Consider the following 12,146-nt stretch of genomic DNA (forward strand, 5'->3'; position numbering starts at 1 on the left):
TTTGGAGGGTTTTTTTTTTTTTAGGGGGGGTTGGTTTGTCGAAAAGATGAGGTTTGGTGTTTTCGATTTTGTAGCGTCTTTGTTGGAGAAACTAGGTCTTCAGGTTTTTTGTGGATTTCTAATGAAATTTTTGTCTGTTCTTTGGAGATTTTGGGTGACTTTGTTTTGATTTTGGGTTTTTTGTGTTTGTTGGAATAAAGAATATATGGTCAATTTATTTAGGGTTTCCATTTGGCTCACTTTAGTGTGCTTAACTGAGTTGAGTGAAGTCTTAGGTTTTGCAATTTCTTCAATGTCGCATAACGAGACGAGTGAGACGAGTCAGGCGACTATGGAGATAGGAGATGAGTATGAGAGTGCTCCCACTATGGTGGTGATGCCGAAAGGGGATAATGTACCAATGGGAGTACCCAAGGGGTTAAGTGTGGTTGTCCTCGAGCTGGGTTATGTTGATTCGAGCTATGATAGTTTTAAGAGGCAAGGGTCGAGTAGGGAAGAGTCGAATGATGAATCTAATAGTTTTGGGGAAGCGAGGCTTCGATGAGTAGGGGATTAGGAGATGAGCCGAGTCAATTGGGTAGTGGGATTTTGAGTGTCGACTATCCACCTCTTCTCAAGGAGCATGATGAGTGGAGGATTAGGACCTAGTATCATATTCCCGACTCTGTGGAGATCAGGACACCTAAGAGTTATGAAAGGGTCGATTGGGAGGCTAAATTAAGGATGGGCGAGTATTTATGAGGTATGGTTTCATGATGGGCTACGATTGCCCATACCTTGGCTTGCCTGGGAGGTGCTGAATCACTTCATTATTGCCCCGACGTAAATCATGCCAAAGGGGTGGAGACTATTGATTGCCTTGGAGTTGATGTGCATTCAGAATCGTGTGAAGTTTGGTCTACATGAGTTGTTGTACTTCTACTATCTGAAGGAGCATGACAAAGACAAAGGTAGATATGTTATCACCCTAAGGCACCACCGCATCCATCTAGTGACTGGCCTCAGGCCGAGCGATAAGAACTGGAAGGAACGATTCTTCTTTTTTAAGGGCGAGACACTATTTGGCGAGAGAGGCTGAGGCGAGATACCATTCACATGGCGAGCCATGGGTGAGAAACTTGTACTAGCCTTTTCTTCTTGATTACTAAGTTTTATTCTCCCCTTCTTTTATAGATCTCGACTACAACCGAGCCAGACAAAGCGGAGACATGATAGACATGATGAAAAGGGAAGTCCTCATCATTCCGAAAGAGCAGAGAGACTAGTGAGCGGTGTTGAAAGAACCCAATCTGAGAGCGAGTCATCTATGGGCAGGGGTTGAAGCTATCCAGAAAGGTATTCCATTCCCTTCATGGAAGCAAGAGTGGCAAGTGTTGCTGATTCGCTACAACAATCATATACTATATTGGCATTCGTTTCTTCACCCTCTAACACCTGAGGAGTTTGGCCTTGTAGAGAGGTTGATGAAGAGCATCAACGTGGATATCCTGAGTGTGACTGAAGCAGCTGCACAGTGCCAAGCCAAAAGAAAGAGGGAGTCAGTGTCGATGGAGAATGTTTGAGTGGAGCGAACTGAGTCAACTTCACTAGTTGGGCAGTTGTCAGCCAGGATCGGGTCGTCAAAGAGTGTCCAAATCGACAAGAAAGGTGAGACGTTAACAATCACTCTTCCAACAATGGCCTCCGTCTACTCTGACGCAACCGGAATGGGTAAATTGGCCAACTCCTCTCTCTTCCCCACGAATGAGAGTCGACTGACTCAGATCGGGATAATAGTTGTGGCTGAATGGGCAATATCTCGGCAACTTCAGGTATATCTCGACTTAAACACTTTTGTTAAGTTATAGTTCTTAATTGTGTGCTCTTGTGTAGGTTTTGTGCGGGAGCTTGTACTTGAAGAAGACTATAGTTGCCCAGGATGCGAAAGTCTAGGAGCTGACCAAGTTTAACATCGGTCTATGCACCCAAGAGGCTGTGACACTGAGGCTGGCAAAAGAGAGCTCCGCCAAGTTGCGACAAGCTGAGTTGGAGTTGGCCGAGGTGAAGAAAGAGGTGGCCAAGTCGAATGAGAAACTAGCCGAGAAGATTAATACAAGATTAATACTAATTATGTTAAATTCTTATCTAAAATTTCATATCCCTAGTAGGTGTCATAATAAAGGCATTGTCATATCATTCAATACATCATCAGTTTATTTATGTCAGTGTCATATTAATAACATTACTGGGAATATAAATTTTGGGGTAAGTTTTAGGAAATGTAATATTTAGAATAAGTTTTAGGAGGAGTAGTATTATTGTTCCTATTTACAGCTATGCTCTTACAATTACATACAGTCATACTTCACCCCCCAGTCGACTGAGTTCTAAATTTCATCAACTCCATCCATCCATTTTAAGTATATTGTTCTTCACTTACCTACTTAGATTTTCCTTTCGTCTATACTTGTATCTCCTCGGTTTTATTAGCTCGGATTGTTGTCAGAAAATTCTAGCTATACCTCCAAGATGATGGCTGGCATAAATTAATAGCGTAAACGTAACGGACAGCATTAATAGTATCGCATGTTTCAGGAAGCAGAAAACTTTGGCATTCTTGTGTATATCATATCACTCGGCCCAGGTCGTCCCTTTCATCTTAAATACGAGATATTTCCTAGTTTTCTTCCCACACAAATTCTTACAAGAACAAGTTGTGGAGGATTAATTAACTTGAAAATTTTGATAATATTGATTGTGGTGACAACGATTTAATAATATTGATAATATTAATAAATTAACAATAAAATATTTAACCGTTAAGATAAGTGATGTACAATTATGAAGAAGTGTAAAGTCAGCTTGAGTAAAAAGTGTTATAATTACTTGAATGACTCGTATTTTCGACCGGGGGAGACTCAGCTCTAAGGTCAATGAATCAACAGTTGCCATTGAAGTCTTTTTCAATTGCAAGAGTACTCCCCCCAGGTAGCGGGTATTGGCAATTAAGTTCCTCTTCTAATAGGCTGATGTCCTTGTCTCTATGCTCAACTTTATTAGTTTCAACTAAAATATTTGATTTCAAAATTCCACTAGTGCCCCTCATAAAAATTATATTAATATAGATAATAATACGATAGACTATTCACAGCATTTTGAATTGTATGAGACACATGAGAAGAAACCGAATTGGCAATGGAGATATTAAAGAAGTTGATCATCTGTGCATTCATATGTATAGCTGCTCTCAGAGTCCTGGTTCATGCCCAGAGTCAATCAGGTTTAGTAACTCCATCCATTTTTAAGCATGAATTTTATTTATATTGTTATTTTGCCAACCATGTAATTAGATTTGTTTTCTCTTTGTTTATATATCCTTATATATTCCAGGCTTTATTAGCATCGATTGCGGGATATCAGAAAATTCTGGCTATACCGACAAGGTGACAGGCTTAAATTACACTTCAGATGCAACCTTCATAGAGACTGGTGTTGGCAATAATATCTTATCTGAATACAAGAGTACTACCCTTGAACAACAATTCTTGAATGTGAGAAGCTTCCCAGAGGGCAAAAAAAATTGTTACACCTTGAAAACTGCTCCTGGCGAAATTAAGTTTTTTATTAGAGCAAGATTCATGTATGGAAATTATGATGGCAAAGGTAAAGTACCAAGTTTTAATCTCATTCTTGGAGCTGATGTGTGGGATTCGGTGGAATTGGAAGATGCATCTCCCATTGTTACCAAGGAGATCATCCATATTCCCAAGAGAAACTACGTATGTATTTGTCTTGAAAACACAGGCTCTGGAACACCTTTCATTTCAGTGTTGGAATTAAGGCCCCTGAGTAATTCCACTTATCAAACTCAATCAGGATCACTACTGCTCTATAGGAGGTGGGATGTTGGTTCAACTACCAATCAAACTTTCAGGTCAGTTGTTTTATATCAGCAAAATCAATCTACTAATTAAATTGAAGCTTCCAAACTTGCTAGCTTCTATTTTTTACTCTTCTCCTGATGAAGGTAAGGCTTATGATGTCTTCTGCTTGGGTGTCTTTATTTTATTTTTTTTTTAATCTTTTAAATAATTTTTTCTCTTTACTAAGATTCAATTAATTTCTTTTTATAAAACTATGTAAAACAATATAATACAGGTATAAAGATGACATTTATGACCGCATTTGGACGCCCTACAACAGCCAGAACTGGACACCAATAAGTAGCCCATTCACTGTTCACACTCGGAACATTTTTCAACCACCGTCTGAGGTCATGCAGACTGCAATTATTCCAGAAAACGGTAGCGATTCCTTGCAGTTCAGTTGGGAGCCTAGTGATCCAGATTACCAATATTATCTCTACTTATATATAGCTGAAGTCCAAAACCTCCCGGAAAACCAGATTAGAGAAATGAACATCTTTACAAATGGAATGAATTTCATTGACGCAATCTCCTGTGAATACTTATACACAAACACTCTATATTCCGCAATACCCTTATTAAGTGAAGAAAAAAATGTGATAACTATCAACAAAACTATGAATTCAACACTACTGCCCATCCTCAACGCCCTGGAAATATATCGTGCCCAAGAATTCCCGCAATTGCTGACTGACCAGCAAGATGGTGTGTATATTCTTCTGGACACTCATTTTCTGTACAGGATTAGTCATCGTTAGTTTGGTTCTTACTTCTTTATGCTTGTAAAAATCTTAGTTGATGCAATCATGAATATCAAGTCAAAATATGGAGTGAAAAGATCAAATTGGCAAGGAGATCCATGCGCCCCGCAGAAGTACTTGTGGCAAGGCCTTAATTGCAGCTACGATGATCGTAACCTCCCCAGGATCATATCCCTGTAAGTCTACTCTTTTAAAAAACTTGACTGGACATTATGTTAATAAGATTATGAATGTAAAAATGATTATTGGCAAGCAGGAATTTATCATCGAGTGGAATAGACGGCAAGATATCCCCTGACATATCCAAGCTCACATCAATACAAATTCTGTAAGCTTCTTAAATTAATCTCACAGAAACCTGTAATCAAGCGATCAACCAATTACAATTACAATGCTGACCACATTCAGCTTAACATTACAATTACAATTACAATTTCAGGGACTTATCAAACAACAATTTCACTGGCCCAGTGCCTGATTTTCTATTACAGCTACCATACTTGAAAGAGCTGTAAGTTGCTTCATCAGGATTATGATGGCCATTAAGAAAATTTTCTTGGTTTAAGAAAACAAGGGATAATCTTTAATTACTATTTTTTTTTTTTTTTTTTCAGAATCTTGACTGGAAACAAACTCGAAGGTTCAATTCCAGCTGGACTCTGGGAAAAACAGAAGGATAATTTGCTATCACTAAGGTTTATTTTCAGTCAAAAGTTGAACAGCAAAATTGTCAAAGGACTTTATATATTGTTGAATTCTTACATTATTCCTCATGATGATTCAGTGTGCACGAAAATCCAGATCTTTGTCCTAAAGCTTCTTGTGCAAAAAAGAACAAGCTTATTATTCCGTTACTAGAAGCAGCTGTTTCGTTATGCATCCTCTTAACTGTAATTGCTACTTTATGGGGCTTCAAAAGGAGAAAACAAGGTAAAAAAGCCACTAAATAATTTATTTAGTTTTAGAACACACTTTCAAATTTTGATGAAATTCCAAATTTTTATTTATTGAATTTGTAGTTATTAACACGGAAGTTTTCTTCCAGATTTGAATAATAACAGGTCACTGGAGCTGAAAAATCGAAGGTTCTCTTACTCTGATGTTGTGAAGATTACCAACAACTTTGAGACGGTTATCGGGAAAGGAGGATTCGGAACAGTTTACCTTGGATATGTGGATGACAATCAAGTAGCTGTGAAGATGCTCTCTCCATCTTCAGCTCAAGGATATAAGCAGTTTCAAGCTGAGGTATTTGAAAGTACTTGCTCATAATTTATTTAACTTTTTGTATTTTTGAGAATAATTTATGTTGGCTTTATCTTTACAGGTCGAACTTCTTATGAGAGTACATCACAAAAACCTGACAACACTTGTTGGTTATTGCGATGAGGGCATAAACATGGGGCTAATCTATGAGTTTATGGCTAATGGGAACTTAGAAAAACATCTCTTAGGTTTGTTTAATAAACATACATAGCCAGTTTAGACTGCTATTACCTTGAGCAACTTTCTTAGGATGCAGAGATCAATCCAAGGTCTTAATTAATAAATAAACAAGATGCTTATACTTATTAATGCAGGAGATAATGAGGATATCCTGAGTTGGGAAGGGAGACTTAAAATAGCAGTAGAGGCAGCACAAGGTTAGGAAGTATATAGTTTACAATTTTTTTCCTTTTTCGTATGTTTTACATTCTTTTCTTTATGCTTGTAATTTGTTTAATGTTAAGAGTTGGATTTGAAATGTAGGATTAGAGTATCTCCACAATGGCTGTAAACCACCCATATTCCACAGAGATGTGAAATCGACAAACATCTTATTGAATGAAAATTTTCAGGCCAAATTAGCTGATTTTGGTGTTTCCCGAGTTTTTTTAGCTGAAGGTGGAACTCATGTGTCCACGACTATCGTTGGCACCCCTGGATACCTTGACCCTGAGTAAGTATAACCTTATTCTTATCAAAACTATAATCTTTAGAATACAAAAGTACTGTCAATTTTCTATCCTACAAAGCTGCCCAAGTCATGTATTATGGTCCTACAGGTACTATATATCAAACAGGTTGACTGAAAAAAGTGATGTGTATAGCTTTGGGGTGGTTCTGTTAGAGATAATTACAAGCAAATCCGTGGTAGAAAACAATAGTGACAGGACTCATATAAGTCAGTGGGTGAGTTTCATGCTTGCCAAGGCAGATATTAAAAATGTTATTGATCCAAGATTGCAGGGAGACTTCAACTTAAACTCTGTGCAGAAAGCTGTAGAAATAGCAATGGCTTGTATTTCTCCATCTTCAGCCAACAGGCCAACCATGAATCAAATTGTGAATCAATTGAACTACTGTTTAGCAATTGAGATGGCTCGTAAGAAGGTACGCAATGAGATTGAATTGAAAGAGTCTATTGAAATGATCAGTTCTGATCTTCATGAATTATCTTCCACAGGAAGATAATGTACTATTATTACATGTATGTTGGCTACTTTTAATGTGAGAATAAAATGGAATGCAGCTATGAATTCTCACCAACAGTTACATGTTAATATTTTATAATTAAATGAATTAAATTTATTTAATAATTAATTTATTTCAAGGACCGAGGATAGCCAAGGGTGGGATGGGGATTGACATCCCCATCACGCTCGGAAATCAATTCGGAGATGGGTTTTCATCTCCATCCCTGAAATTTTAGTTTAAATACCCTCCCCAAATGAGGCAGGGACAAGCGAGAACCTGTCCCCACAAGATCAATTGCCGTCCCTAGAAAACAACCTAGACACTTAGATGACGCACAAGTTGTAGTGAAGATGCTCTCCCCATCTTCAGTTCAAGGATACATAACTCTGTTGAAAACAGAGAGGACAGCAGAGGTGGGTCTATAGTTCAGTTTCCAAATCCAGAAATAGTTTCCTATTCATGTAATTGCAAATCTCCTGCTGTCGCCTGTCCGCTTGCAGGTTATACATATATCAAACAGGTTTGACTCAATTCAATCAAATATTTCAATATGGCATTCTAACATTGGCGTAGACACCTATTATTAAACTATGAATTAATGTAAGAATAGTTTCTCAATCTATTTATAACCCTTATTTGAAGTCATGATCAACATTACATATCAAGCAAGTAACCCAACAAAGTGAAAATCAGAGAACTCTACGTGTACATTTCCAGTCTATGTTTATCTTTCTTACGCTTTATTAGCATAGATAGAGGCTGGTGTAAGCAAAAATATATCACCTGAATACAATTTACCTGGTTTACAACACTAAACAGTCTTAAATCCAAACTCCTATTAAGAAGAGTAAAAGTGAAAAAAATGAAGGAAATTAGAGGTGAAAAATGTGGAATGAAAAAAAAAAATAATAATAATATGTCTCCATGAAATAAATAAAATTAAGAACAGTCTGAATCTATTTGTATACAGTTGTAAAATTTAAATCAATGCATAAGTTTAAAGGTGATAGATATGGACATTTAATCACGGATAAGCCTAGTCATTGAGCTTTTCTTCTAACTAAATAAGACTTCATCACAGCAAATGTAGAAGAATTCTGGACAGCTTAAATTAATTTGCTTACAAATCTGAAGAACAAAGGGCTAATACAATAAAGGATTCTCCTCAGTGATGAAGCTCTGATGACGAGAAGTAGATTTTCCAGATGAAGAAAAAATAATTAACAACAATACCTTTTACTCTTTAGTTCAACGACTTGAATATTATTCCAGAAAATCAGAAGAACTACAGAGTATTCTGCTAATGTGTGACTGCTACTTTACAAAATTTATTTAAACTCAAAGTAGAAGTTTAGAGAACAAACATGCTTAAAGATCTAGCATACTTGTATGTTAACGGGGATCCAGCTCAGTGATTGAAGCTTCATTCACTGAAGATTGGACAGAATTGCTTTTTGATTGACCCGGCACAGTGACTTCAGATTTATCCTGTTCCACAACGCTGTGCATAAAGAATGCAGGTTTTGACGGCACTGACAGAGAGACAGAGTTGCTAGTTAGCATTAGAACAACTGAAGTCATGGTTGGTCTATCAGCTTCATTTTCTTGAACACATAGTAATCCAACATGAATACACCTCATAATTTCACTACTGGAATGACCCCTCAAAGTGTGATCTATCATATTTAAAGCTGTCCCTTTTTTCCAATTTCTCCATGCCTACAAAAAATGAACAATGCACATATAATGTTAGTGCCTTTCTTGGATTTTTGAAATTTCATTGTCATCACTTATCTAGTATTTGAAGGAGAAGAAGATAAAATAGTTAAAAGATTTTGCTTAATTACATAAGTTAGCAGGTCCTCCTCCTCTTCTCCATTACAAAAACTACTGTTCTTTTGGCCACTAATGATTACCAGGACTAACACACCAAAGCTGAAAACATCCAACTTGACTGAGAAGTGTCTATACTTTACATAATTCAGGAGACATATATCCACTGAAAAGGGTCATAAGTTAGAATTAGTTAGTTTTACTGAAAACCAAAACTATCCATGATCATATGCAAATCATTTCTGGTTTTGCCACATATAGGAAGTGGTAAAACATAACATAAAAAATTTAGTTTTAGCAAGCTCTAAGTATGTTAATGTATATACTTACAAGGTTCCAACAATTCTACTTGTATCACCCCGAGTTTGATCCACTTCAAATAACTTTGCCATTCCAAAATCTGAAATTTTTGGAATCATATTTGCATCTAAAAGAATGTTGCTAGCTTTTAAGTAGCGATGAATGATTCTTAATCTTGAATCTTCATGAAGGTAAAGAATTCCTCGAGCTATGCCTCCTATGATTTTGTATCGTTTTTCCCAATCTAATAATAACCGCTTGATTGGATCTAAGAATTCAACAAAACCAAAGCACTTCAATAGATTGCATAAATCTAATCAGGAACATTTGCTTTCTTATATGCAAACATATATGCGCACACATCTAGTAAATAATTGTTGCAATCACAGTGAATGCAGACATAGCAATACATTCATTTTGGGGAAAGAAACCAAAAGGCGGTGAAAGCATACCAAATATGAAGTTATCTAGGCTTGAATTTGACACAAACTCATATATAAGAAGCCTTTCTTTATCTTCCAAGCCAAAACCTGGAAGCCTAACTAGATTTCTATGATGAAGCTTGGCCGCCAAGAGGACCTCATTTTTAAATTCTAGATCTCCACCCCCTGATTCTCTAGACAGCCTCTTCACAGCTATATCCTGTCCATCGAGAAGTCTTCCCTGAAATGATATTAAGAAAAAAAATGAGGTAAATGCAAAACAATTGAATTGCATTCCGGGAACTCAAACTTTACAACTGGATGCATATTGATCACCAAATGGTGCTCTTTGTCACATTTTCAATTACCTTGTAAACAGAACCAAATCCACCTTCTCCAAGCTTATTACCAATGGAAAAGTTATCTGTTGCAACTTTGATAGTGCTGAAGTCGAATTGCAAGGATTCCACACTCTCAATTTCATCACCGACATCTTAAAAATAGTATCAAGCATATAAATAAACAGCTACTAATAGATGATTAAGATGCTAAAGAGTGATTTCTCTGTTCAGTATTAATTCCTTTCTTCTGTTAATTGCAGCTATTATATCAGAGTTAATAGAAGCAGCCAGATTAAAACAAAATTCTAGTTTGAAATTTCACCCTTAATTTGATAACCCTTAACATAAAAAACAATGCATAAATGACTAACCTTTTAGCTCTTGCTTTCTTCTTATCTCGCCCTTTGCCTTTCTCCTCCTCTTTAAAAAGACTAAGTTAAAGCAACTAGTAGTGATATGATGATAATTATAGAGACAATAATTATTCCAACATCTACAGGTGCAATGCCTCCTTTGTCTGCAAAAATCAAAATGGCCTCTGAACATTTATAAAAGGGATACAGATCCAAGCGAAAAATACAAAATTCAATAATTAAATTAAAATTTCCCCTTAAATTTTGAGTTTATAAAGTTCGAACTTACCAGGTGGGTATTAGTTATCTGTGGAGGAGAAATTCTGGGTGGTAGTGGAGGAGACGGAGATGGAGATGGAGCTTCAGTTGATTCATAAAAGGGATACAAATCCTAGCGAAAAATACAGTTAGGCCTCTGAACGTAACCTCCTTGCTTCCCATGACAGCAGCTCTCGAAGCAAGATACAGATTGACGAAGGCAAGAGTCGCAATTACTCCGGGATAAGATGGAGTACACTGCATTAAGGCGTATATCTTCTGAAAGAAAGTCAAATTAGCTTCTTCAGTGGCAAATTTGAGCTTAGAAGAACCCATAGAGGCTTTCGTAACCACTCGATCCATTAAAATTTCCCAGGTCTGATCAAACTGTGTCAAATTCGTAGCCATATTATTCACATTATACACAGCTTCCATAGGATCCGTCTCCAGTAATCCAATAAAAGACCGGTCTGCATAGCGTACAATGCATGAAGGATCTCCTCCCCATGAAATTGCTTCTTTTTGGTCGGGACATTTGGTTATAAGATCATGGGTTGTGGTATTGACACAGCTGAAACAAGTTTCTGAAGAAGGATCACCTCTGCAAAGTGCAAGAGCATAAACTTCGTTGCTGTCTTGGCCAATAGTAACAGTATAAAAACCCCCGTTTGTTGATACATTAGAAGCAAGATTTGAAAGGATAAGTTTGCGGTTCTTGCCATAAACACTGTTACTTGTGAAGTTTCCCGTTTCGTAACATCTCTGGCCATTGCTAAGAGTGATGCCTATAGACAGGTAAGTAAGAAGACGAAGGAGATTTGTAAAAGCCATGGCATGTTTAATAATTCTCATGTCTAATTTAATCAAAATGTTTTTGGTGAAGATGAAACAATATACAAAACCTTAATCGTTCAGACATGGTGATCCAAGTGCAGGAACTTCTGGCTTGAGAACATGCCTTTATTAAGAGCGGACCCACATGGGGTCACTCTTGGGTTTTATTTTTTATTTTTCATAATTTTACCCCGTAACAAAATTAAATTACAAAATTAAAATAAACTAAATTAATTAAAAATTTTGACTTTTTTTAATAATATTTTTCCCGTGCCCCACTCCATCTCTCCAAACTCCGATCCCCATTTTTCTCTTCACCAGCAGCCCCACTCCCCAGCGTGCCCCCACCACTCAATTGAAGAATCTCAACTGTTTTCAAAATATATTTTAACAGTAAGAATATTTGTTGATTTTTTTTTTTTTTACTTGATTCAATTATTAAGTTTTGTTTAATTAATTTCATTTAAATTCTCTAGAATATCCTTTATAGTATTGTGTTCATGGGTAATTTTGATTGACTTTTACTATGTTTCTTTAAGCGTGTAGAATTTTTGTTTTCTACAGTTATGGTGAGATTGTTGGCATGTTGCTATAGTTTTGAGCTTGATTGACTGTTACTTTTTATCTTCTAAATGTATTTTAATTTATTGATCTGCCAAATAAGAGCAAGAAATGGATTGTT

At 36.6% G+C, this 12,146-nt stretch overlaps 1 protein-coding gene and 1 pseudogene across 1 annotated transcript; one reads left to right on the top strand and one right to left on the bottom strand.

Annotated features, from left to right (window-relative positions):
- Positions 1–3,174: 3,174 nt before the first annotated feature.
- Positions 3,175–7,196, top strand: LOC116127332 (putative leucine-rich repeat receptor-like protein kinase At2g19210). The gene is made up of 13 exons (XM_031412981.1): positions 3,175–3,259; positions 3,370–3,913; positions 4,138–4,610; positions 4,701–4,842; positions 4,923–4,994; positions 5,106–5,177; positions 5,281–5,361; positions 5,451–5,602; positions 5,709–5,914; positions 5,994–6,120; positions 6,247–6,309; positions 6,416–6,605; positions 6,712–7,196. Exons 1-13 carry the CDS (start codon positions 3,175–3,177, stop codon positions 7,118–7,120), a joined length of 2,616 nt encoding a protein of 871 aa, XP_031268841.1. The 3' UTR covers positions 7,121–7,196.
- A 1,059-nt stretch (positions 7,197–8,255) lies between these two features.
- On the bottom strand, positions 8,256–11,478 carry LOC116127386 (annotated as a pseudogene).
- Between the last annotated feature and the right edge of the window lie 668 nt (positions 11,479–12,146).

This window comes from Pistacia vera, unplaced genomic scaffold (genome assembly GCF_008641045.1).
Source record: "Pistacia vera cultivar Batoury unplaced genomic scaffold, PisVer_v2 Contig190, whole genome shotgun sequence".
NCBI classification, from domain to species: Eukaryota; Viridiplantae; Streptophyta; class Magnoliopsida; order Sapindales; family Anacardiaceae; genus Pistacia; species Pistacia vera.